The sequence below is a fragment of the Lycorma delicatula genome, chromosome 2 (assembly GCF_047948215.1).
Source record: "Lycorma delicatula isolate Av1 chromosome 2, ASM4794821v1, whole genome shotgun sequence".
NCBI lineage: Eukaryota > Metazoa > Arthropoda > Insecta > Hemiptera > Fulgoridae > Lycorma > Lycorma delicatula.
This window is the reverse complement of record NC_134456.1, coordinates 136,774,809-136,802,775: the sequence shown is the minus strand read 5'-3', so window position 1 is coordinate 136,802,775 and position 27,967 is coordinate 136,774,809. Positions and strand designations below refer to the sequence as shown.

General features: G+C 35.0%; 1 protein-coding gene across 2 annotated transcripts in view; it reads left to right on the top strand.

Annotated features, from left to right (window-relative positions):
- Fbw5 (F-box and WD repeat domain containing 5) overlaps positions 1-27,967 on the top strand; it is a 101,950-nt gene that overhangs the window by 54,072 nt on the left and 19,911 nt on the right. For both annotated transcript variants that reach the window (XM_075356281.1, XM_075356282.1), the window contains exons 5-6: positions 9,614-10,043; positions 20,223-20,362. In XM_075356281.1, coding sequence (XP_075212396.1) covers positions 9,614-10,043; positions 20,223-20,362 — 570 coding nt within the window. The remainder of the gene's footprint in view (positions 1-9,613; positions 10,044-20,222; positions 20,363-27,967) is intronic.

Sequence of the window (27,967 nt, the reverse complement as noted above, 5' to 3'; positions counted from 1 at the left end):
GTCACTTTTCCTTTTATCTTGTTCTGTGACCCTTGGATCAGTTTAATATTGCTGTAATTAGTTGTTCCCTAGAGCTGAATATTATACATCCATATCGGTTCTAAAAAGATTTTGAAACTTGAAAGCTAAATTTGTTAAAATCAATCAGATAAGCCAAAAATATTTTATGTTTTAAATATCTTTACTTGTAAATACCTTTCATTATTGAACAAATGCGTCAAATGATTCAGATGGTCATTAAATTGTTCACATTTTTGAAGTAAATTCTTTAATTTTCTGATTCACCCTATTAAACCGAATTTTGTTGTACATAAATGCATTTTTAATTTACCGTAGTCTCCATAGAATTTATATATTTTGTTTTGAAACAAGGAAGAATTTCAATTATACCCAACATTGAACTCCATTTGTCCAAACAGATTTCAAAATTGACTTTTACAATCTTCTTAGGGACCTTTTCAATCGACATAATTCTTGCTGACAAATTAGGTTGTTTTATGTTAATTTTTGTACCATTCTATGTGAGATGATGATCCAAATGAGTTCCTAAATACCTTACATCCCCTGACTGGAGCAAGCCTATGTTATTCAATAACAGAATAAACACTCCACAAAGAGTGAAAATAACATGTATAGATTTGTTTTCATTAGACTTATTTCAGGATATTATTACAAATAAATATTTTTATTTTAGTAAATATATTTAAATTTTGTTGAGTGGACGACTATTTTTATGGAGTGCCCTGGTATTTAACTAGAGATTAGTTACTGTTTATTGTTCACTTACCTAATTTTTTCTACATAAAAAAATCTGATGTAGACACCATATGACTTTCTTGCATGCCCATTAAAAAATTACACATACAAATTTTTTTTAAATGAAAAGTAAATAAAATTTTATTTTGTTAATAATTCCTGATATTTTTTCCTATTTTTTTTTATTGTTATTATTTATTTTAAAAATATTTCTACAATCACATATTATTAATAATAATTAATAAATTGATATATTTAAATTTAAAAAAAAGTTAAAAAAACAAATGAAGTCTGATTTGAACCGATTTCCCTTTCCCTTGTAAGATCCAAATATTTCATTAATTAAACTTTTATTTGACTATAGTTCTGGAACCGATGAAAATATGTACTATGTATGATATATCATTGAAAAGCTCTCAATGAGGGTTTATTACTGCAGTTAAAAAAAAGTTCAAAATCCAATTTTTTTGGATTTTGGGCTTTTTTGGACACTTGGTTCAGGAATTGCAACCAAAAGGAGTGCACAACTAGATGTTACAACAGTCCTAAAACAAAATTTCAACATCCTATGGCTAATCGTTCTTGAGTTATGTGAGATACATATGATTGTACAGTTGTCACACCGACACTAGTGAAAATGGATTCAGAGATGGTCAAAATGCATATTTCCGTTGAAATCTGAAAAGCGAAATTTTTCACTATCACAATACTTAATTTAATTCTTACAAGGAATTAAAAACCGCACAAAATTTTGAGAATTAATCTGAGATAATTTTTATTTCTGGATAAGATAAAATTAATTTAAGAAATATTAATTATTAATAACAAAAAATGTTTGTGAAATATTTTAATCTCACAAATTTCTGGTCTGACAATATCTCTTTCGGTTATTTAGAAAATTAACTTTAAAGGTGCCACAGTATACGGTGTGGCAGATCAACCAGTATAGCCGCTGCCATGGTTTTGCGACGTGACTGGTTGCACCTGCCTCTGATTACTTGACTAAAATCAAAAAAGTAAAAATAAAAAAACAAAAAAAAAATGAATTACAGTCACCCCCTCTCATGGTTTTGTTGGGTAACAAAAAAATCATGCAAAATACATTTTTATCCAAAGGACAGACAGGTAATCAAACATTTTATATCTGTATACCAATAATATTTTTGTCTGTCCACTTATATTTTTAATTCTATTAAATGTGTTGAGGGTTTATATGTAATAAATTAATAATAATTATCTTAAACCTTTTTTCGGCAATACTTTTTCAAATGAAAACAAATAAATAGATAAATATTATATATAAATGTTGAAATACCATTGAAACTAAATACAACTACCATTTTATTAATTTAATTTTCTAATACATACTGTACAATACGATACAACTAATGTGTGATTAATTTTTCCAAATCACTTATTTTAGTTTTCCTAGGTATTAATGGTACTATACATTTATAAATTAAAAATTGTAATCTATATTAAAATACTGCAATGTAGAATAATAATAATAATTATAACCGTTAGAGTGTGTTGGATCATCTCTATCCTGGGGTCGGTACGCTGGGTCGGCTCCTCTATATCCAGTACTGGTGTGGGTCGGTGAGGTAGGTAAGGGACGCGAGGTCCGGGGTTTGGCACCTTTCGTCCTGTCGATAGTTGCTTCCGTTGGTTGGTTTGGGTCTTCTCCGTCCTGTCAACTCCGTTGGATCCTCTACGTCCTGTCGGCTGTCAACTCCGTCGGATGGGTGGGTCATCTTCGTCCTGTCAGATGTCAGCTCTCTCGGGTCCTCTACATCCTGTTGACAAACAACTCCTTTGGGTCCTTTACGTCCTGTTGGTTGTCAGTTCCGTAGGGTGGATCGGATCCTTTCCGTTCTGTCGGCTGTCAGCTCCGTCGAGTGGGTCGGCTTCTCTCCGTTCTGTCGGGTGTCAACTCCGTCGGGTACTCTCCGTCTTGTCGGGTTTGGTTGGCATTTTTCCCGCCACCACCCCGTTCGGTTGCCCTAAAGCATAAGACCGAATGTCTGTACCACAAACGGCTACTGAGCCTCGAAACAGTTTAGCGACCTGAACACCACATTAAAGCGCTTGAAGCCCTAAATGACTGGTGGTCAGCTATATATCTCTCGGTTAGCTTCCCACAGCAGTGCGTTAGGAGTCTTTCCCTTAAATAAACTACTGATGTCGGTTGAAGAAAGCAACCGCATCAAGGAACTCCCACACGATCCGACAATGCGGCAATTGCCACATTGACTCGCCGCTTGTGAATGGCCAATTTTCCCTTTGACCTTTAAGTTCCAGGGTGGTCGGTCGCTGGGCCCTCCAAGCGCAGGGCAGACAAACATCAGGTGTTCATTTGACTGGACCTCCCCGCAGACGCACAGCTCATCAGCTGCCAGGCGGAGCCGAAACAGATATTGGTTCAAATTAACATGGTTGGTGAGCACCTGGGCACCCGTTACCCTTAAAAACGAACTCGAGGCATATCATCCCCCCAGATCCCGTATAAACTTGTACAGAGATCTTTCCTTAGTCGTGGAGTCCCATTTCAGCTACCATGCTTCCATTGCGAGGCTCTGCAGCCTCTTCTGTAGGCGGGAGATGGGCAACTGAACGAAATTTAGATCCGGTGCATTGTGATCACCGTTCCGTTTCGGTACTGGCCGGGCCCGAAACCGCATCCCAAATACCTCTGCCTCCCTGCTTCTTTGCAATTTCCACATGCCCGCCCGAATTTTCACCACTAAATCGATTGGGAGAGCCTTTCCCAATACAGTGGTAGCCTCGTAGGAGGTTGTTTTAAAAACACCAGCGCATACAATTAAGGCTCTGTGCTGGGCATTCCTACATTTTGAACAAGTGTTCTATTCATATGCAACCTATTTGCCCAAACAGGCGCCGCGTAAGAGATCATGCTTTCGAAGACAACACATAGTCCATCCGAGCAATGCTCCCAAGTTTGTGCATCACAGACAGCGTCCGCCGCTACTTGCCTAATGTGATTGCTAAATAGTAACTTCTCATCAAACAAAACATTTAGGTACTTATGAACTCATTCGGCTGCTTATATAGCCTTTATACGTAATGTGGGGGTTTCGACTGTACGATAATTTGTCTGCATCTTTGAGAATCAAAAACTTCATCTTGGGCACAGAAATCTTTAAATTTTGAATGTTCATCCAGCCCTCCGCGGTCGACAAACTGCTTGCGCTCGATCTTTCAGCTGCGGTCGTGAATTACCACAACTAAAAGGAGATTTTAGCGAAAAAAGCTTGGACGAAAGACTGAGCCGTGACCCTTTCTGGGAATGTCAATCCCAGAAACCCGTCAAATACCGGTTTCCATAGCAGGGGACCGAGAACGGAATCCTACGAGCTTCCCCTGGTGACGGATTTTCCACAGCTAGGTGCGAATCTTTAAACAGAATCGTACGATTAGACAAATAGTTACGTATTACGGCCTGCTGGGATACGGGAACATTGCGGTGTTCCAACTTATAGAGGACAGAACTCCAACAAAAGGAAGGAAATGCCTCTATGTCTTTAAAAATTGCCGAAACATATTTACAGTCGATGCCTTCAACCTCGGCAAGAGCATTTAAGATGCAATCCTCAGTGTCAACATTTTTCGTGAAGCAATACTGGCCTCAATTTAGAAAACAGTTCACTGCAATGCTTTCCCAGAGCGTTCCACAACCAGGCTTTCTAGCAACTTTCCGGATACCGGCAAGAGGCTGATGGATTGATAACTTCTGACTTCACTCGGATCCTTTTCTGGTTTTAAGAGCACCCTCACCAAAGCCACTTTCCAACAAGTCGGGAAGCAGCCCCAGCTAAGGCACCCCGTGAACAGCCTGCCAAGCGGAAACCACTCGGTCAATATCTACGGGATCCACAGCCCGTAAGCCAGGGAAGGGCGTAGCCCTCGCCCGAACGCCTACCTCTATTTCATCCTCCGGAGCATCTGGAAACAGAGTATCCAGGAACGCCTAGTACGTCGCCACAGATGTTAAAGTGTGGTCAAGACCATCGAACACTGGAGGGTAACATGATTTTGCTAGCTGCCAGGGGCTGCGCTGCAACTCTCGTATGGAGTCTTCCCATAACTTGAGTTTAGCTTCCTTGAAGGCATGACCATACTCATTACGGGCGCGCCGGTAGACTCTCAGCGCGCACTTCATCAACGATAATCCCCGGTAGGGGATGACGCTGGTTTCTTCTCCTAGCGGACCTAACTCTTGTGTGCAGCACGCTCCGTCTATCGGGTGTCAACTCCGTCAGGTGGGTCGGGTCCTCTCCGTTCTGCTGGCTGTCAGATCCGTCGGGTGGGTTGGGTTCTCTCCGTCCTGTCGGTTGTCAACTCCATCGACAGGGTCAGGTCCTGTCCGTCCTGTCCGGTCCTCTACGTCCTGTCGTCTGTCAATTCCGTCGGGTGGGTCTGATCCTCGTTCTGTCGGCTGTCAACTCCGTCTTGGGTGTCAACTCCGTCGGCATCGGTGGTTCAGTGGTAGAATGCTCGGTTGTCAGCTCCGTCAGTGGGTCGGGTCCTGTCCGTCCTGTCAGGTGTCAACTCCGTCGGGTGCATCAGGACCTCTCCGTCTTGGATGTCAACAACGTCGGCATCGGTGGTTCAGTGGTAGAATGCTCGCCTGTCAGCTCCACCAGGTTCTCTACGTCCTGTCGGCTGTCAACTAGAAAATATCCGGGTCAAGTTGGACAATCCCCGGTGCCTTTCTCAGTGCAGCACAGTAGCTCTTGCGCGCAGCACGCTAAGGTCAGAGGACCACCATTTTTTTCCGGGTTTCCGCCTGCGTTTAACAGACGGCTCCAGGCACTCTCCGATCAGCAGACTGGCCACTACCTAAGGTCCCTCCATTAACCGAGGCTGCCGTAGGGCCATTAGGTGGACATTAGGCTGCCTACGGTTACTTGATAAAAAAAAATTAAGAAATAAAAATAAAAATGAGAAACGAAGTACGGTCACTTGCTAGTGGTACTAGATAGAATAGCAATCTGGGTGCCCACCTGGATGCTTACTTCGCCAAGATAGGCGTATTTGGCATCGAGCCCCTGCTAGCTGAAATAATCGCTGTTAGGATGAGAATGGATGTGTGGAGAACTGTAATGGAGCAGCATTATGGGAGGGTGTAGGCATTGACCTTGTTCCCGAAACCGGACAACAGAAGAGAGAGATAGGAGTATGTTTTCATTAGTGGTTTATTAAATTTGTGAAACTTTTTCTTGATTTTTAAGTAAATCAAGAGCACTTTGAGTAAATTAAATTGTAGGAAAAAATTGTCGTTGTTGTGATCAATACTGTTTTGTTGGTATGAGGATAGTTCTGTATGAGATACTACGAGGGTAAGTCAATTATTATCCGCAGTTTAGTTATATTTTTGTTTATGTTGGTAGTACTGCCGTGCTGCGTAGATGACGCATGCGTGGTTTAATTGTTATGTCTGTGCATGTTTGTTGCTGCTAGGTTAGTTTCATTATCGCTGTCCTTCCGTTAACCATGGCTGCTTCGCTTTCTGTTTGCACCAAAGAAGAGCAACGTTCAGCGATCCGTTTTTTTTGTGGTCGGAAGATGTATCAGGGGCCGAAATTCATCGAAGACTTTCGGTACAGTACGGGAACAGTGTGTTGCCACAACGGAGTGACTACGAACGGAATGAAAAATTCAAAATTGGTCGCACAAGTGTTACGGACGACGAAGGAGCCGGAAGACCGTTTACCGCTACAAATAAGGAAAAGAATGACCGTGCAAGTGACATGGTTTTCTTAGACAGACGAGTAGCTATCGATAAAGTGGCACATCGTCTGCAAATTAGTCACGGTTCTGCCTACGAAATCATCCACTACAGACCCGGGTTTCATAAAGTCTGTGCAAGACCGGTTCCAAAACAACTCACACAGTCGCATAAACAAACGCGCTTGGACATCTGCCAAAAACATTTGGATCGCTATAGAAACGAACGGGACATCTTCTTAGACAGAATCTTCACCGGTGACGAAACATGGATCCATCATTACTAGCCGGAGAGTAAACGGCAGAGTACGGAATGGAAACATCCAAATTGGCCCTGCAAAAAAAGTTCGAGACCCAACCGTCCGCAGGAAAACTGACGCTTACGGTTTTTTGGGACTCACAAAGCCCAGTACTGGAACATTATGAGGTATGGGGCACAACAATAAACAGTGCGCGTTACGGTGAGATGCTTACTTCCAAGCTGAAGCCTGCAATTCGAATCGAACGCCGACACTACTGTCGAAAGGTGTCGTGTTTTTGCAACTTTGAAGTACCGGCTCATCCTCTGTACAGTCCTGATCTTGCCCCTTCGGACTACCACTTGTTTGTTCCACTCAAAGAAGCATTAAGGGGCCGTCGATTTACCTCGGACGAAACTGAAAAAAGGCGGTGCATTCCTGGCTCGCAGCTCAACCGAAAACCTTCTTTTATGAGGGCATCACGAAACTTGTAAAACGATGGACCAAGTGCGTTGAAATGCAAGGGGACTATCTAGAAAATTGATGTACATGTAAGTTTCCTATTTTTATTGTAATAAAATTTGTAACTACAATGTGGATAATAATCGTCTTACCCTTGTATTTTAGTATGAATTTAAAGACTCAATCAAGTAATGATTTCAGTGCATATTCTAATTGAAGTCAGATATAGGTAGCGTTTTTGTGTAAAATCTTCGGTATTACAGGAAGGCGTGGGGATCATGCTTCTGTGAATCGGTTAATTTGATAGTTGAGGGTTGTAAGTTATCAAGTGTGGTCTTGGTTGGAAGAGCCATATGAAGGCGATAGTAGGTTGTGTAAATACACCCATGACTGTGTTGTGTTATCAAGTTTAGAGAGTCTAAAAGATGACCTCCGCTAAAGCCCATCAGGGCTAGGAAAATAATTATAATAAACTACAGTAATAATAAATAATGATTATTTACAGAATAGAATGTTAAGTAAGGTCAGGATTTTGTTTACAGGTAGTTAAATTGTAAAAACCAGAATTCAGTCCCATTGACAAAAGACATTATCAAGACCCCTAACATTTACACTTTTAACACTAGTATACAAGATAATACAAGTCTGAATTTCATTCAATGCCATTCTCTCCACATACATTTGCGGTTTACAAATAAAACTATCCCCACAGTTTATGAATGAGTTTAATAATTTATCTCTTTCACTAATTGTCTATCAGTAACTCACTGAACAACTTCCTGCATACATTTACTGTCCACTCTGGAATGCTTGTGACATCAAGTCGGACACACCTGCTACCTGCAACAGTACTACACGCTGACAGATAACGCCATCTTACAATCGCGTTGAACACACGCTTATAATCTCTTCTTTACTGCTTGCTGAAACTCCTCGTGTAAAACTGATCTTAATTCGTCCTTCCTTTTTTTTTTATTATTATTATTAACCTCCGGGGCCGCAGTTAAGCATTACTGTACAGAGGATGAGAGATGAATGATTTGTAGCGTGTGTGAAAAATGCCATGCCTGACTAATTTGTCCTTCCTGGAGTATTTATACACCTACCCTCTTGACCTACAGAACCAGACCCAAGTAGAAGTGTGAAATGATCGTCAAAAGTCCTTACATTTTCCCATGAATTTCCGTCTCTGGTCTGGTAATTCTTCTCATGGAACAGAATTTGTTATAGGTGTTATTGTAGTATTAAAAAGAACGATTTTAAACAGACTTGTTACCCTTAGAAAAAGGATTCCTTTTTGTCCCCTTCTGGATTCCTTCCATTATTATATTTTCTACTACTTTCTTCTTAGTTGGCAGGAATCTGTTACTCAGGTCCATTATATCGGTTTTGTTACAATATATTATAAAATTGTAATGTATTATTGTATTGTGATTTTGAATAATTTTGGATATTTCTTCTTTTTTATTTTATTTGTCTCTTTAAACTTTTGAAACCATGCAGTACAACACTGATATGTTGGAGGTATTATACAGTAAAAGTTTTCTAAAATCTGACAACAAATTTAAATTCCGCTAACCATAAAATAGATACATTTTTCTTCATAGATGCCATGTTACCATCAAACTAGCCACTTGCTTGTATTATGCTACATAGATTGAGTTTCCTTTATTATTTTTATTATTACTAATATTTGTATAGGCTGCCAACTAAAAAACTATGTAACTACATTCAACTATTACACACATCTATAAAATTATACAAATTTAGTTACAGGTATGTTTGATAAAATGATAAAATAATCAATGTACATGTACTTCCTAATTGTGTTAGCTCTAAGAACCAAATTACTCTAAAATGCTGATTTAATTTATCAAATTCTGATTTGATTTGTTTGACTATTGGTTACAATCACTGGTAATCGCTGTTGTATGATATAGATCAGGACTTATTTATTTACTGATTTTATTCTGGTTTAGATCAGACTTCTAATAAAAAATTATATATTTGTTATAAAATATTACATTTAATTTATCTGTTTGCTCGTTATACTGCTGATATACACAGTATGTCTCTTATAATTAATTTTTGAGAGATCAGTGTATGTTTACCCAGAATGTAAGCAACACTTACTGATTAGTTATATCACACTACCAGCTCTGATATATGCTGCAACAGATTGTTTTTTCTCTTATTATTAGAGAACCACCGAAGTAAATTCAGATTTTGTTAAAAAAACCCTTGCCTATTTCCAGAATTGTGTAATATTTGAAATTATTTAGCAACACTATGAACTATTTGGTTTTATCCTTTGAATAGGATATTCAGGGATTCAGTAGCATGTTTAATTACTGATTTATGGGGTTAATAAATTATAATGCTGGAATAATTATTATTTTTCTTTACAGATGGCTTCCAGTTACAGTGTAGGGTAGTAAATAAACCGTATGATATATTTGGAACTTGGTACAGCGATCAAATGCTGCTATCTGGTGATTTATATTGGTTAGCTCACCTGGTCAGCACCACGGGGATATGGTTGAATAAAGCATCTCAAGAAACTGCATCTGAACACACACCTATAATGAATCAGTTATTTAGATTCTATAATACAAATGCTAGTTCAGTTCGTGCCATAATGGTTGCAAATTGTCTTATACCAGATTCTTCAGCTGCCAATCCTTTAACGACCGATGCTGATGAAGAAAAAAGGTTGGATACATCATCTTCGTCATCCTTCAGTGAACGAGGAAATCCTCCATCTCATAGAGACCTCGATCGCAGGTCTAGTAGTTCGAAGCTCAGCTTGCATGATGATAGGCCACAATCACAGTCAAGGTATTGCATGTAGTTTGTTTATGTATCCTGTAATAATGAAGTATACATCCATCTTAGTGAGGCTTATCTGGAACAATGTTTTTATGTAATTTAATTTTGAAAGCTGAAAAATCCTCTCGAGTAACCGTTCTTCATGAATTTATAAGTGACATTTTTTAAATGTTTTTACATATGATATTAATTTGCAAATTTGAATAATTATTATTTCAAGCATCATTACCAAATGCATGTAGCATATTGTGGATTTCCACTTTGGTTTATCCCAGTCTGTAACAAAATTTAATTTGTATAATCACTATTTTTTTCACTTTTCATTTTCCAGAACACAGAAATTACAGGACTTGAACACATAAAAAAAAACAAAAAAAAAATATCATGAATGAATCTAGTCATCACATTGTTATTTAATAACAGTTTGGCAAAGGATACATGCAGTACTAATATAGTGCCATCACCGCCTACTACCAGTTTTTTTGCCTCTGTTTTTGAAACTTTTGAGTAGTTCTTCAAAACAACATAATTTTTTGTACGGATTGGCTGCAATCTTTTTTCATTATTAACATTTAAAAGGTTGTGCAATAGATTTTACTTGTAAAGTCTTGTTTATAAAATAACTAACTGTACAGTAATACATTACGTATATAATCTACATAATATTTTGTTTTTTGTTGCATTTGTGTGTGATTGTTGATATTAATTTTATATTTTCTTTATATATATATAATGACTTATATATTAATATTAATGGCCTATACACACATACACACACACACACACATATATATATATATATATACGAGGTGCGACAATAAAGTAATGAGACTGATGTGAAAAAAAATGTTGCTTACCGTTTTAGTCATGTTTAGTGTTGTCTCCTTCAAAGTAGTTCCCCTCTGATTGCACACACTTATTCTAGCGCTTCTGCCATTGATGGTAACATTTCTGGAACTCATCTTCTGTAATATCCTCCAAGACCCTCATCACAGCTTTTTGGACATCTTGTGTTGTTTGAAAATAGTGTCCCTTGACCGCCATTGTGACTCTTGGAAATCGAAAAAAGTTGCACAGAGCGATATCTGGTGAATAAGGTGGCTGTGGTAGTACTGAAATGTGTCTTGAGGTTAAAAATCGCTGTACTGACAGAGCAATATGGGATGGCGCATTATCGTGATGCAGAATCCAATTATCAGCAATGTTGGCACGGATACGAAGAACTCGTTTACGAAGTCTTTCAAAAAATTTCTTTGTAGAAATATTGGTTAACTGTTTGTCCAGGAGGCACCCACTCTTTATGAACAATTCCCTTGGAATCGAAGAAGACACAAGCATGCATTTCACTTTTGACTTTGACATGCGAGCTTTTTTTGGTCTGGGTGATCCCTTTGAGCACCATTGCGAACTTTGGCGTTTTGTCTCTGGATCGTATTGAAAAAACCAACCTTCATCACCAGTGATAACACGGCTCAACAAATCTGGATTGATTTCCATTTGCTCTAACAGATCGGCTGCCACATTTTTCCGTGTTTCTCGCTGTTGTTGTGTGACATTTTTGGGGACCATTTTTGCACAAATCTTTCTCATACCAAGATCTTCAGTTAATATTAGACGAACCGTTTCTCGATTGATGTTGAGTTCTTCTGCAATAATTTTCACGGATAATCTTCGATCAGATCGTACGATTTCACGCACCCTAGTCAAGTTGACATCTGTCCGTGAGGTTGATGGTTGTCCACTGCGGTCATCATCTTCAACATTCGTTCTGCCTTCACTAAAAATTTTATGCCACCGAAAAACTTGAGCTCTTGACATAACCTCCTCTCCAAAAGCCTTCTGAAGCTTACCATAAGTTGTCGTCGCGTTTTCACCCAATTTAACGCAAAAAAAATGGCATACCGTTGGGCAATATTTTGCGGTTTCATTTCTGCGACGAGAGACACAAACATGTGTTCACTTATTACAGCACAACTCACGACTGAGCAGTTGCATCAATGTGCCGCTTGGACTAGAAGTAGCTTATAGACCAAGGTCAAAGATGGTGTACCTACGCAAGCTGCAGGGTTGCCACATCTTGCAAAGAAAAATCAGTCTCATTACTTTATTCTCGCACCTCGTATATATATGTATATATAGGCTAGGCCATTTGGAAAGTTCTTGACATGCCAAAGAAAAAACAAGATATTTCAGAAACTTTTTTTATTTTTCAACATATCTGCATTGCAATTCAAAACATTTAGCTCAACAATTTTGCAACTGTTTAATACCCTCACTATACTACGATTTGTCCAGCTCTGCAAAATAAGCAGTTACCTCAGCTTTGACCTCATCATTTGAAGTGAATCTTCGTCCAGGGAGCCAGTGTTTGCTTTCTTTGGCACATTTTCACCCACTTCTATCCACTTTTTGGCCAACTGTTGGTCATTGGTATATAATGGTGGATCCATGTTTCATTTACTGTTATAAAATTAAAAGTAATTAGCAGAATTGCATTTAAATAAGTCTAAACTCTCTTGAAAAGTGTTGAGTTAAGTAGGTATTTTATCAACTGTTATAAAAATGGCGCTCATCAAGTGAAAGCCTTTTCATATCCAAAACATCTTTGAAAATGTAGCGGATACAATCTATTAAGATGTTTATGATGACAGCAAACATATGTAGCTTCAATCAGTGATCATTTAATTTGTAACCTCAGTGTTCATCATCTTAAATGGAAGTATATGATCGTGTTTAAATTCGGTAGCCCATTTTTTTACTACCAGAAACCAAGGGGAAGAATCCTGGAATCTACCTTTTCTGTATGTCTGTCGGGGTTAAATGCTTTAAAACAATGTACTCAAAAAACAGGGTGAACTTTAATTTTATCCATTTTTCAGAAAACATCAAAACTTATTTGGTTTATTTGATCGTCAAAAACAAGCAACAAAACAAAAATTTTGCAGCATATAACACATAAATTATACTTGACAAATATCATATTCGTTTGGTCACTCTGTTTACTATTTGAGCCATCTCTGTGTTAGGCCAAAAATGTTTTGAATGCCCTAATCAATAAAGTATGGGAACCCTTAAATAACTTTTCAATAGTTGAATATAGAAAAATTCTTTCTGCCTCATAACCATCTATTCTTCAGTATGAGATTACCACATCTCAAGCTTCATTGGAAATTTAACTGGAAAAGGAAGGATTGAGATACATCTTTTTAAAGGATATTGAAAACTTTTGACAAAAAACTTTGGGTTATGACAACCCTAACCAAGATGGCAGCCGTTAATCTTTTACACAGGTAGTATCAAAAATTGCTTTTAGTACCTCATAAATAATTACTCGGCAATGAAAAACTAAAAAATAAAATTAAGTAAATTTTCCTACCTTAAAACGATTTGTTTTGAAATATGAGACTGCTACTTAGGATGTACTGTAAGCCATTTTTGAAATTAGCTGTAAAAATATTAATTGGGCACCATTTTGTTTAACGTGTTTCAATTACAATACCTGTAAATAGATTATGTTTGCATAATTTTCATTTAAAAAGAAAAAGGCATTTTTAGGAAGCGATACTCAAACTATAAATTTCTTCAATTTTGAAAGCATCAAAAAATTATTCAAATGTAATACACAAATTAAAATTTTTAATCGTCTGTTAATACTGGCAACTTACAAAATAAAAAATTGTGCAATTTATTTTTCAAAAATATTTCTAAATAATGAATTTTCGTTTCTACATGTTTTCTATCGTATTACGTGCAATCCTGTACCCTTCGCTGAAGATAATGTACTCTGGTGAAAATATAACATATGTCATACTTTAATAAAAATTATTTTAACAAATTTTACGCGATTTGTATTGTATAATTTGTTAGTGTGAAATATATTAATCTATATATTTTAACACTCTTTCACTCGTTTTTTTTGTAGTTTGAATTAATAGTACGCATATTTCTTTAGATTTTTTCATCTCGAAACCATACATTGATTGCACAGTTAATAATTTCTTCTTTTTTTAAAAATATTTTTGTACACATTATAATTTATAAAAGCGTAAGTGCATTTTTGCACTTCTCTGTCTTCTACTATTATACAAATTTAATAGATAATTAAAATAGAAAAGAATATTTACTTAAAACTATGAGCTTATTTCTAAACTTTCAGCTAAAATTAATCAATATTTTTTCTAATCGGTTACTTAGACTTTTGACCTTGTTTCTTTAATTGTTTTTTAGGTACTTTTTTAACAAATTATTTTTTTCTTTTGTATTTATTTTTTGTTAAAATTCTTCCTTATTTGTTTTGTTAACTATACAACTTAAGCCTACATATATGAAGCTCCTCTTGCCAATTTCTTTGGGTAATATATTTTAAACAAATATTGATTTTAGACCTTAGTGCATGTCTGTGATTTCTATTTTTATTTTGTTTTTAATTACAGTTTTGACTCCAATGTTACAAAATAATTTTCTATTATATATGATTGAGTCGATTTATACAGTCCTTCAGGGAGGAATCTGATTACAAAATAACTTTTTTTTTTATAATTTTTTAACGCATTACATTTAACTTGTTCGAAGAGCTTTTTCTAGCTCCTTCCCAAGCAGTTTTTCCATATTATATTACTGAGTGTTTGAATCCAAAGTAAATTTGATAAATTTGTTTTTTATTGAGGATTTCCCTTAATTTAAGACAGAATGACATTCTTTTTAATTTAGCTGTGATTTTTCTTATATTCCAGTGCGTATGATAATCAAATATAATGCCGAAATATAGTGCCACTATTACATGCAGTTTTTTTATAGTTAACTGTTAGCTTATTTGCAAGGAACCGTTAGACTATTGAAGCCAAATAAAAATTTACATTACTAAACAAATTATTCCAGTCTTTAAAAGATAAAAAGCTGCAGTATCATCTGCAAATGCGCCCCCTCAATCTGTATTTTGGTATTTGTCATTTATGTACAGATAAATAGTAATGGACTGAATATTGACCCTTGAGGTATTCCACACTCTTTTACTCTCAGAACTCGCACATTCTAAAATTTTTGTTTTTATTATCTATCTGTGAGGTAACATTTCAGTAATTTATTATGTTTTCCTAAAATCCCATTTTTTCATCAACTTATTTAATAGCATTGCATGATCTAGTGTATCAAAAGCTTTCACCAAATCAATAGATATAAACATACATGGTTGACTAGAATCAAGAGAGGTGTAAAGTATCTGTGTGAATTTTACTGGAGCATCTTCTGTAGATCTATTTGTCTGAACCCAAATTATCAATAATTCAATAATTTTTGTTTATTTACAAATGAAAGCATCCCTTTATTGAGACTACCTTCAAATATCTTACTAACACTGGAAAATAATGAAATTGGCCTGAAGTTGTCTCCAGTTTTGTAATTGGGGAGAGTTTATGCTACTTTAAAGGCCTTCTAGTAGTATCTGGATTCAATTATTTCATTTACTAATTCAGCAATAGGCTCAGAGATAAAATTTATCAACCTTTTAAGTACATCATTTGTAACTCCATCAGCTCCTGGAGCTTTTCATGATTTTAGATTCTGTTAAGATTTTTGCCACTTCATTAGAGTTTGTGGGTACCAAAAACATTGAATTCTCCACCTCCGGTCTCTTGTATTTATATATTTTAAGATAGTATTTTATTATCTATGTGTCTTCCTACATTTATGAAAAGTTACCGAAACATTCAGCTGTCTGTTTTTTATCTTTTATCATTATGTTTTCATGAATTATTTCATTTATTTTATTTTGTCTTTTTTTAGTTGTCTCAATTTATTTTGATCATGTTAAAAATCCTCCATAATTTTTTCCTATTATTAAAATTTTTAGCTTTTTTAATTAACAACACTAAAATGTTTCCATAAGTTTTCTATTTTTGGTACGTAGCCTGATTGTTAGTTATTAATGGTGTCTTTGTATGACTTATCTCTAACTTTAATTAATTTTTAACAAACCTTTCCGAATCCACTCTTTTTTTGTTTATCTTAGTGTTCTTTTTTTTCTTACAATTTTCATAGATTTATTCTTAACACTATTTGTTTGTATTAAAGTATGTTTTTTTTGTCAGTTTTTTCTTCTATCTTGTAATTAGTGAACTTTCTTATTTTGGGTGATGAAGTAGAGCCCTGCAATCCATTTTTGTTGCTTTACCAGTCAAATTTTCTATAATAGAAGTTGAGTAACAATGAAAAGACAAAATCACTGGATAATGGTCTGTTCCTTATCGTACAATTTAGCTTTTACATTCGCTTTTTGCATGGGGCTCAAAAATTCTCAGTAGGGTTGAGATTGGGTGAATTTCCATGGTTTTATACGGATTTGAATACTAGGTTGTGGATACCGGTGTTCTTTGGTGTTTGGGTTTCAATTAATCACATATCTCAGAAATGGTTGACCTGAGATTATACAAGACTACACTCATATCTATCACCCTCATTCATCCTCTGAAGTGATCCTGACATTGGTTCCGGAAGCTAAACAGAAAAAGAAAGAAAGAAAGAGTTTCCTGGGTGGTACCTAACAAATGTATATCATTGTTGTTCGTGAATGTTTTTGCTTTTCACAAAGGGGCAGAACTCTGTTTTTGAAAATTTATATATTTTTCTATATTCATCATTCTTTTTTTTGGAATAAGACATTGGTCCTTCAACAAAAGAAACATACAAAAAATTTGTTTTCTCTGTTTCATGAACTAAACATATGTTTGGGAGAAACAAATTTTCCATCTGTCATTCAATACTTTAATAAAATTACATATAGTGTTGTAGAAATTGTACAACAGCAACATGCAGAAATTGTACTGTATAACAGCAGTTATGTTGTGGAAACATTTGCCGTTTGTTTCCAAATGCAAATGTTTCACTTCCACAATGAAATCCATTTCATTAGATAAAATTTCTTTTTACTGATCTTTAAAATTCAGTTTACATACTTTTTAGCCCATTGTAGGCTTTTTTCATCATATTTTCTGTTACAAACTGCTTTATCAGTAGACATTATGTTTCTAATCTTGTTCTAGCAATCTTCATTGCACAGTCAAATCATGAATTTCAAAACAAATGCTGGCCTTTTCCTTTGAAGATCACAACTTGGTTTTTGAGGTTCAACTTTAGATATATAACTGGCAAGACATCATCACTACTGACAGCCTTTCTTTTTCTGTCACTTTCTTCTTTTCTTGTCAATCAAGAGAACCGGTCTCTTTTCTCAGATGGATAATGGAGTCAACAGCTTTTAAACTTGCCTACATTGTGCTGCAATGTGATGTTGATATATTAAAAAAATTTCTTAAAGCATTATGATTTTAGGTGTCTTTTTTGGCATAATAAGATCCATCTAAAACGATAAATTGAATAATCATAGTGTAAAATTACTTAATACGTAACGCAAAACCCAAATGCACTGACTACAAAAATTAAACATATCTAATTTATAACTTTACAAAACAATGCATATATAACTTCACAAAGGATTTAAAAAACAAACAATAACTATGAGCTTGGCTGTTTACAAAATTAAAAATAAATACAGCCTTACAAAGAGCAGTGTGACCAACTTGACTGAAAACTTGCTCTAGAATGCAATGTTTCCATTAATCTGTACAACTCTGTTTATTTATTTACTTCTTATCTAAAAATGTATCATCTACTCTCCTAGTACATCAGCGATCAATTTTTTTTAATGTACTTGTTCTACTATTTTCTTTTCATAAAAAAATATTATAACTTTCTTGTGTTCAGGAATGATTACTGTTACAGTAGTATTAAAAATTAAAAGTTTATATCTATATAAGAACTTTTAATAGGACTTTCAATATACGAGGTTTGTTCAAAAAGTAAAGAGAACTTTGAAATTTTACAGGTTGTATTAGTCCAATTCTCAGGAATTTTTCATTGTTGTATTGGTAAACATGTCTGAAAAGTATCTGTACATTTTTAGCCATATTGGATGTTTAGTCTGTTGCCAGCTTTCAAAATCATAACATTTGTTTTGGCACGATCGGCAATTTTTATTTGTATAAATAAATAATGGATCAGAGAATTGTATTAAATTTTGCTATAAGAATGGAATAAAATGTAGCGATGTTTTAAAAATATTAAATGTTGCTTTTGGTAAGTCTGCTATGAGTAAAGCAAGGTTTAGGAGTGGTAAAAGCATTTCCAAGAAGGTCGTGAAGACATTGAAGATGACGAACGCCCCAGCTCATCAGCAACCGATGAAAATATGGAAAAAGTGAAAGAAATGATTATGAATGATCACTAAATCGTAATCAGAGAAATCGCTGATTTCATGGCTCAGCCATGAAATTTTTTCAGATGTTTTGGGTGTGAAATGTGACAGCAAAATTTGTTCCAAAATGTTGAATTTCAAACAAAAACAACAGCGAATGGAAGTTGCTCAATAGTCGCTAAATGAAGTCAACAACGATGCAGAACTACTGAAATGTGTCATAACAAGTGATGAAACATGGGTTTACAGATATGATGTCGAAACTAAAGCTCGGTCGTCCCAGTGGAGGCATTCTGGATTTAAGACCGAAAAAAGCTTGACAAGTACGGTCAAATGTGAAGATTATGCTCACCGTGTTCTTTGATTTTAACAGCATAGTACATCATGAGTTCTCACCACAAGGTCAGACGATTAATAAAGAGTAATACCTACAAGTTCAACACCATTTGCGTGAAGCAATTAAAAAAAAAAAGCCTGTATTTGTGGTGAAACAGTTCATGGCTTTTGTACCACAATAATGTGCCTGCTCACACTTCATTGCTTGTTTGTCAATTCTTAGCCAAAAAAAACACATAATGATACACCAGCCACCATATTCGCCAGACATGACCCCATGTGACTTTTTTCTATTCCCAAAAATAAAGAGAACCTTAAAGGGCTGCTGTTTTACAAGCATAAATGAAATTAAAAGCAAATCGCTGAAAGAGCTAAACACTATTCCAAAGATCGAGTTCCAGAAGTGTTTCAGGGATTGGAAAAAGCACTGGCATAAGCGTTTAATATCTAATGGGGACTACTTTGAACTTTGAAGGGAATAACTTTAATGTAGACAAATAAATAAAATTCTTTCCAAAAAACAAAAATTCTTGTTACTTTTTGAACACACTTCATTTAATAAGTACTATATATATATATATACACACACACAGGTGTATCATGAAATTCTTCTGGGACTTTCATAACCTATTCTACTCATGAAAATAACAGAAAAGGTTCATATTTAAGTATTTTCCACAACATATTTCCTAAAATGCTTTGTTTGTGAGTTACGGCTAGTGAAAGATTTTGCTCAGATTTCACTCTACCCCGTGAAATGAGGTCATACTGAAATTTTTAGAATATTAATTAATGGTCATAGTTAGTGATTTCTTATAGTTTTTGAGCAGAAAAATAAAATAAAATAGGTCCCAGAACCATATCTGTAGTAGTTTTAGGTGAAAACCAATAAATAGGGTTAAAAAACCCTGTTTTTTTACATTTAATGTGCAGTAACTTTGTTAGGTGGGTAATAAACATGTAAAACTTTTAAACAAAACTTGAAGAGAATTTAATTCTCATTTCATCGGTATAGCTGAAAACCGAACAAAATCTTTCACTAGCTGTAACTAACAAACAAAACATTTTAGGACATATAAACATTTAATGTTTATATGAACTTTTTCCATTATTTTCCTGGGAGAAAGTCCTGGGAGAACTATATATATATAACACACACACACACACACACACACACACACACACATCACTTTATAACAATGGGATGACGTTTCCCTCATGTTAATGGATTTAAAATAAAATATTGCAAATTGATTTTGTTGTATGCTTCTGGAAATATTTCTCTGGTAGCTGAAGAGGATCGTGGCATGACATATGAAGGATGAATGATCAAAATGACTTAAAAAATATTTAACTGAGAAAGTGCCACTCATAAACTAGCTAACAAGTGTGGAAAATCACTATCCTGAAATAAAAATATGTTCTTGTATTCCCACTCGTAACTCCTAAGTAATTCATATGTTCAAGGATTATTTCAAAATTTATTTTACTGAACTATAAATGCTTTTCTGTATGTACTACTTTTTATTTACTTCCCCAATGTATCATTTACAGTTTGACAAAGTTTTGGTATTTATATATTTTTTGTTTTTCCTTTTTTTTAGTGTTAATAGTGATGACTCTGTTGGATGGGAATTTGTTGCTCCTGATGGACAAGAATTTACTAGCTCTATATTTTATAGTGATGATTATAGACAAGTAGAAAGAGAAAGAGGTACTTCACATGAAGATAGTGAAAGTGAAGGTAAGTATTTCTTTTACTATTTAAATATTTTGTTATTTTTACTTGCATATCTTGACTGATAACACTGTTGTGAAACCTTTCGTCGATTTTCATTTTTTTCATGCGGTGCATCATATTGAGAAAACAGTTGAACAGAAAAGTACAGACTGAGCAACTTAAAACCAAAATTAGCCAGCTCAAATTGCAGTTATTTGAGTGTCATTTTTAATACTGCACTGTCACTGCTGCTACTACTAATACTGCTAATGGTTGTGGATATGTTAGTACTGTCATCTATTGTTGTCAGTTGTAAACTGTTCACGTTTCAGTGCAGTACTGTTTCCTTCTTTTACGGTTGTGTTTTTTAAAAATACCTTATTAGATTGAGTAAAGAGTCGCTATAGTGGAAGCTGATCTGCATTCTGGATCCTTTCAAGAAACTCGTCAAATATTCATGTAAAAATTTTTGAATGCCAGTATCCTAACGAATTTAATTTAAAAGCATATGCAATTTAATTAAAAAATGCTGTATAACAGGATTGATTTCAAAATGAAAACAAATAGGGGGCCTTCCTTTAGGACTCCTGAGACTGTAGCTGATATTTAAAGAAAATCTCTGTTGATCGAAAAAAATGTATATGTAAGTTATTACAAAAACACTGTGTATAAAAAAAAATCAAATATACTACTTAAATTAAGATTCCTCATAATATAAATTTTATACTGTATTGTATGATAACTGTGAAATACAAGAGAAAGAATGAACTGAAACATCTTAATTATTGTGACTGGCTTCTCAAAAACATTGACAACAGACAGATGGACCCGATGCTGTACAAGGTATGATTTCATTTTATTTTATTATCAATTAATAACAGGTATGTTACGTGTATATTAGACACTGTGGCACATCATTCACATTATATGTACATTTTAATGACCGATTTAAAAATTTATGTATATTGGGTGTCCAAGAATATCTGAACAACTTTATTGTTTTATTAGAAAAAAGTAATAGTCCTATTAATGAATGGTTGGGCTCTGTTTAACAAGTAACTTATAACAGGTGTTGACAAACACTAGATTGTGCTGTGATTGCATACGTAACTGTATACGGCAGTCGCCATGAATCCACAGATGAAAGCCCAATGCATAGATTGATTTATTGAAACAAAATCAGACTTGCAATTTTAGAACTCTGTTTAACTTAGAGCAATCTTCTAGAACAAATAAACATTCATTTTATGATAAATTTAAAGAAACTGGCAGTGTTAAACATAAGAAGGGTGCAGACTGGCCTAGAACATCAGATGAAAAAGTGAAGATCATTTGTCAGTCTTTTGTTCGCAGCCCTGGGAAGTCAACATGGAGTGAGTTAAAGAGTTAAATCTTCTATAATCTACCGTTCATGATGTTTTGAAGAAATGATTAAAATTGCATCCTTATAAATTACAAATATGCTGCATTAAGACCACACTACTAGAAGGGAATTTGCTGTGAAACTGATTGTTACTTAAAAAAGTTATGGTCTTAGACGAGGCTATATATTATGTCTGGAAAAGTGATCACTCTGAACAAGGTTATCATATGACCTCGTTCAGAGTGATCACTTATCAAGAACCTACCGTATGTTACACTTGACTGTATTATAGATAGCTCAAAAATTAATGTTTTGTGCTTACTGTTTCACGGTTGTCTGATTGGACCTTTTTTCTTTGTGGAAATGGCAGTTAATACAAACATCTATCTGGACTTGTTAGAAGGATGTGTTTACGCTCAGCTTGAAGAATTAGCCCAAAATCATATTCCAAGAAGAAGCGCCATCACATTGGGGGTTTATTAGCGTGAATTCCTCAACAACGCATCCCCAAATCTCTGGATTGGACATGATGGACCAATTGCTTGGCCACCTCAATCACTGGATATAATTCTGTGCGGTTTTTTTCTTATGGTATCTGATAATGTATACAAAAGTCATATTGTGAATATTGATGACCTTAATTGAGAGGATTGTTAACGCATTCAAACTCAGATGTGAATTTCTTACAGCGATTATGGTATGAAATTGATTACCAGTTGGATATGTTGTGAATTACTAATGGTGCACACATTAAATGTCTTAGATTACAGGTTCAAAAAACTTTCAGTTATAATGTTTCTAAATTCATACAACCCGTTTTTGTATCATAATAAATAAATCACTTAATATCAAAGTTGTTCAGATAATTCTTGGACAGCCGGTATATTCATTATAATTAGATATAATGCAGAAGCTACAGGATTTTTCAGAAGCTTCATTATCCTTGTTTTGCAGTGGTTTGAGTATCATATATCTATTTACCTTTATTATTAACTATTTATCTGAAATTTAATTTTTTATTATTATTCATAATATTACAGCCTATCACTGAACTGTCTATATATATATATATATATATATATAATTATTATTGTTATTATTATTTATGACAGCACAGGATCACTTTAGTCAGTCCATTATTCAAGTCTCATTGATGGGACTGTTTGGGCCTTGCGGTCCTCCCAGTTCTTTTTCATATGTTCCGATCTTTGTTGTGCCCTTTCTAGTGTTGAAAATGTTTTGTGTTGTGAGATTTTTCTTGCGAGTGCAAAGTGAGTGTTTTTGCTCTTGATTTTCTTGTTTAATTTTATCTTATCTGTAGTGTCTTCTGGTTTAAGGCCTATTTCCTTTAGATACTCTCTTATTTCTCTGATGCATCTACATCCTGTCTTGATGTTGTTCTAGTTGAGATTGTACTGTACTAGCTGTTTCAGAAGTCTTAAATCTTTCATGGTCATGATATGTCCAAAGAATCCTAGTCTCCTCTTATGCATGGTATCAGTGATGGGCTAACTCTTTGTACAAGACTTTTTTGGGCACAATTCATCACTGCCCGTCTTACTGGTACATTTTATTGATGCAGGTTCTTTTGATTTTCTGTAGTTGTCTGTCTTTGATTGTTCGTTCAGGTTGAAGAGTGTTTCTGCTGTGTAAGTGGCTACTGGTTTTATAACTATGTTGTAGTATCCTATTTTTGCTTTTTTTATAGGCATTTTTTATTGTAAGTGTACCAGGTTAATTTTTGAACTTTAGCTAGTTTGTTTCTTCTTATCTGGATTGAGGTTTTTTCATTTAGTTTGTTTGTTATTATTTCTCAGAGATATTTAACTTGGGTTACTATTTTGATTTTATTACCATTTATGTTTACTTCTTTTAATCGTGTTGCTTTTTAGGGGCATAATTTTGATGTCTTTTGCTAGCAGTGCCAAGTTGTCAGCAAAACCAAGACAATTTGTTTTGCTTTTTTGGCCTATTTTTACTTTTGGGGGAATTTTTTCAGCCATTCCCTCATTACTATTTCTAGAGCACAGTTGAATGATAGCAGTGAGAGCCCATCACCTTAGCACAGTCCTGTTTTGATCTCAAATGGTTCCAAGAACTCATTTGCCTGTGAATTTTACCTTCAACTTAGTGTTTGTGAGGGTCAGTTTTATTATGTTTATTAATTTGGTATGTTGTCCAGGGATTAATTTTTAGTAGGGATTCTCTGTGGATGCAGTCATAAGTTTTCTTGAAACTTACAAATTTTATCACCATGTCTCTGCCTCTTTTCCAGTTGTAACCATTATTAGTTTGATACTCATGATCTGGTCCAGAGAATTCCTCCAGGGTCTGAAGTCTTGGTATTCTCCTAGTTCTTTCTTGAGTTGTGAACCGATCCTGTTGAGGATGATGCTTGAAAGAATTTTGTATGTTGCGTCTAGGAGTGAGATTCCCCTGCAATTGTTAGGGTCTGTTTTATCCCCTTCTTTTTTGTAATGGATGGATGAGGGCTGTCTCTCACTGTTCTGGTAGTTTTTCTTTGATCCAGATGTTGACAAGCTGTTGATGAAGGGCGATTTTTATTGATCTTCCTGTGTGTTTCCAGATCTCTCCAGAAGTCTGATCTTCTCCTGCTGCTTTATAATTCCTAATGACATTACATTTAATTCTTTGTAAACTTATTTTATTGTGGGAGGGTTTATGTTTTCTGGTAGTGTTGTTATTGGTTGTTGGTGTTGAAGTTTAAGAGTTCTGTTGGCTATCTGCAATTTAGGAGTTTGTTGAAATATTTAGCTAGGATTTTCGTGTTGTCTTTATTGTTACGAGCCAGTTTACAATTTTCATCCTTTATTAAATAGGGTTGCAGATTTGTATTTTTGGAGCCAATTTTTTAAGGTTTTTTAATAGTCTCTCGACTGTGTTTTATTAAATTCTTCCTCTGTTAAATTCAGTGTGTCTTTATTGTGATCTTTTTATTCTCCTTAGGGTTTGGGTGGTTTCTTTTCTTAGTTTTACTAGATTTTGGAAGAATGTTTCTGATTTTTGGGATCGGTGAAATAGCCATGCTTAATGTTTTTTTTTCTACTGTTTCATCACATTCAATGGCCCACCCTTAACCTTTTTTATGGGATTTTATTGTGGCTAATTCTTTTCCAATTTCTTTAAGGTTGTTGACTAGATCTTCAAGTTTATCTGTGATTGTTTTTTTCCTGTTCTAATAATTTTCATTCTTGATCAGTTGAGTAGGGTCCATTTTTCTTTTAGTTTAGGGGCTTGGTTTTGTCGCTTTCTTTGGGCAGTAAATTTTAATTTTGACTACATAGTGATCTAAGTTTGTGTTTACTCCTCAGAAGACTGTCCTTGTGGTGGTGTTTGTGCATAAAGACAAGGTCTAGCTGCCATTCTCCTTTAGTGTAGTTGAGGTGTTTCTAGATTTTGAGTTTTTGAGATTTCCTATTGAAATATGTGGATTTCGAGCTAAGTTGTGGTTTCTGCAGAGATTGACAATGCTCTCTCTGTTTTTGATCGTTTTCTTTTGGACGGGCCATTTTCCGATGAAGTCCTGGTATCTTCTTTCTCCGCCTAGTTGAGCATTGAAGTCTCCTATTAATTGTTTAACATAGATTTTGGGTATGTTATTTATAGTCAGGTTAACTAGATCCCAGAACCTTTCTGTTCTTTTCAGTCTTTTGGAGAGTTATTTTTATTATTAGTAGGTAGATGAGCGTTTATTAGAGTAGATTTTATTAGATGCTATTAGGCTGAGTATTGAGATTCTTGGAGATTATGACTTAAATTCTTGTATGGAGTTTATTATTTTGAGGCTGATTAAAAAGTCTGTACCAAACTGTTGGACATTTTTCATCACTATCTTTCCAGGTGTACCTTTGTAGAGCCTATATCCATATCCTTGAGGTTCCATGTCGTCCTGGTTGGTATTTCTTAGTTCCAGCAGATCCATGATGAGAATTTTGTGTTGGTCCATGAGGCCAGTTATGTTTAGTTTTCCAGTCTGCATAAGCGAGTTTACATTGTGTGTGGATGTATATATATGTAAATAATGTTGCAATATCTAACTTGTACTTTTATGGTAATGTCATTGTTCTTGAACCGATTGTATATTTTTATTTTGTGTAGTTCTGTAGTAGCATAAATCCTCATATTTACTGGTAAAAAATTGTATGCTGATGGTCCAACATATATAAACAATTTTTGTCCAGTATTAATGTTTATTTGTGGGATGCTCAAATCTTTTCATTTTCTTGGTGTAATTATATCATTAATTGAATTAGTGAAGCTTTCTTTATATGCAACATACATAATATTGCTCTAATATCCAGTATCAGTATTTCTTTTTACAACTGTTTTGGGCTGTATAGATGGCCATTTTTATACACTATTTTTAAAGTTTTATTTTACAAAGTTTGAATTAGGTCACATATGTTACTATAAGATACTCCAATGCTATGATACTACATCTTATTGCTGAGTGGAGTAGATGATAGTAGAGCATGAGTAAATTCTGAGTTTGTAATACTTGTTTAAGTCTTTTCATTAAGTAAATAATATGTGTCAGTTTATTAGATATAATATTTAAATGGTCTTTCCATTTAAGATCGCTATCAATCTGTAAATCAAAAAATTGTAATTGATTTGTTCTGTTAACTTCAATCTGTGTTACTAATTCATTATTTGTTATCTGAACTTTTATTTTATTAAAGTTTGGGAAACCATCATTATACTAACTGAAAGGTATGAAATTAGTTTAACTACAGTTAACTGTTAGTGTATTTAAGGTGAACCACTGAAATATGTTTTTAAAATCATAGTTGATTATATTTTTGAGGTCATTCTGATTGTCAGCACTATAAATAATTCTAGTATCATCAGCGAATGTTAAACCATTTTTATAGAATCCATAAGATCGCGCTGGCCTCTGTGGCATGAGTGATAGCATCTTGGCCTTTCATCTGGACGTCCTGGGTTCAAATCCCGGTCAGACATGGCATTTTCCACACGCTACAAATCATTGATCTCATCTTCTGAAGCCATACCTCACGGTGGCCCTGGAGGTTAATAAAAAGAAGAAAAAAGTAAGATCATTTATATATACAAGGTGTTTAGAACAGTAATGAGATTGGTAAACTGCAAGCGATCTGGCAACGCTGTGTCTACCGGTCTGTGCTAGACCGGTTTGTTCATCTCTTCGACATGCTCAGTACAAGTTTAAATTCCGTTCAGCCAACACATTATTTTTGACAGCGCCATTACTGAAGTTGTGTTTTTGTTGTGCGTTACAAAAATGGAGCGTCGGAATTTACAGCAACATTGTGCAATCAAGTTTTGTGTTAAACTTGGGGAATCCACGAGTGTGACCTTTGAAAAGTTGAAACAGGCCTATGGGAAACATTGCTTATCAAGAGCACAAGTTTTCCACTGGCACAAATCATATTTGGAAGACCGAGAGCACATTGAAGATCAACCTCGCTTGAAGGGAGACCTTCAACTTCAAAATCTGACAAAAACATTGAGCGAGTGTGGGTTCTTATGAGATCAGACCATCGTTTAACAATAAGGATGATGAGAAAATTTAATTATTTTCACCGTACATAAAATTTCGACAGACAATTTGGACATGCGAAAGGTTTGTGCAAAATTGATGCCGATAAACCCCACAACAGAACAGAAGGACAATCGAAGAAACATGTGCGTTGATCTTCTTGAGAAGATTGACAATGACCAAGAATTCTTCAATCGTGTGATCACAGGTGATGAATCCTGGATATTTGAGTACGATCCTGAAATGAAGCGGCAAAGTGAAGAGTGGCACACTCTGTCATCTCCTCGACCAAAAAAAGTAGAATGAACAAATCAAAGATCAAAACCGTGCTGATTTGCTTTTTTGACAGTAGGGTATCGTGCATAAAGAATTTGTTCCTCCAGGACAAACTGTCAACCAAGTGTTTTGCAAAAGTGTCCTTGAAAGGCTCAGGAAAAGAGTGATTCACGTGAGACCAGACACTGCAGACAAGTGAATGCTTCATCATGACAATGCCCTGTTTCACACGGCCATTTCCATCACAGAATTTTTTACCTCAAAACACATTCCTACGGTTCCTCAACCCCCCTATTCACCTGATTTGAGTCCTTGTGACTTTTTCCTTTTTTCGAAATTGAAACATGCCTTAAAAGGACGTCATTTTGGAACTCTGGAGAACATTCAAAAGACTGTGACCCGACCAATCTGGGTCGACCAGACTGTGATCCTACCAGTTGAAGCCTTC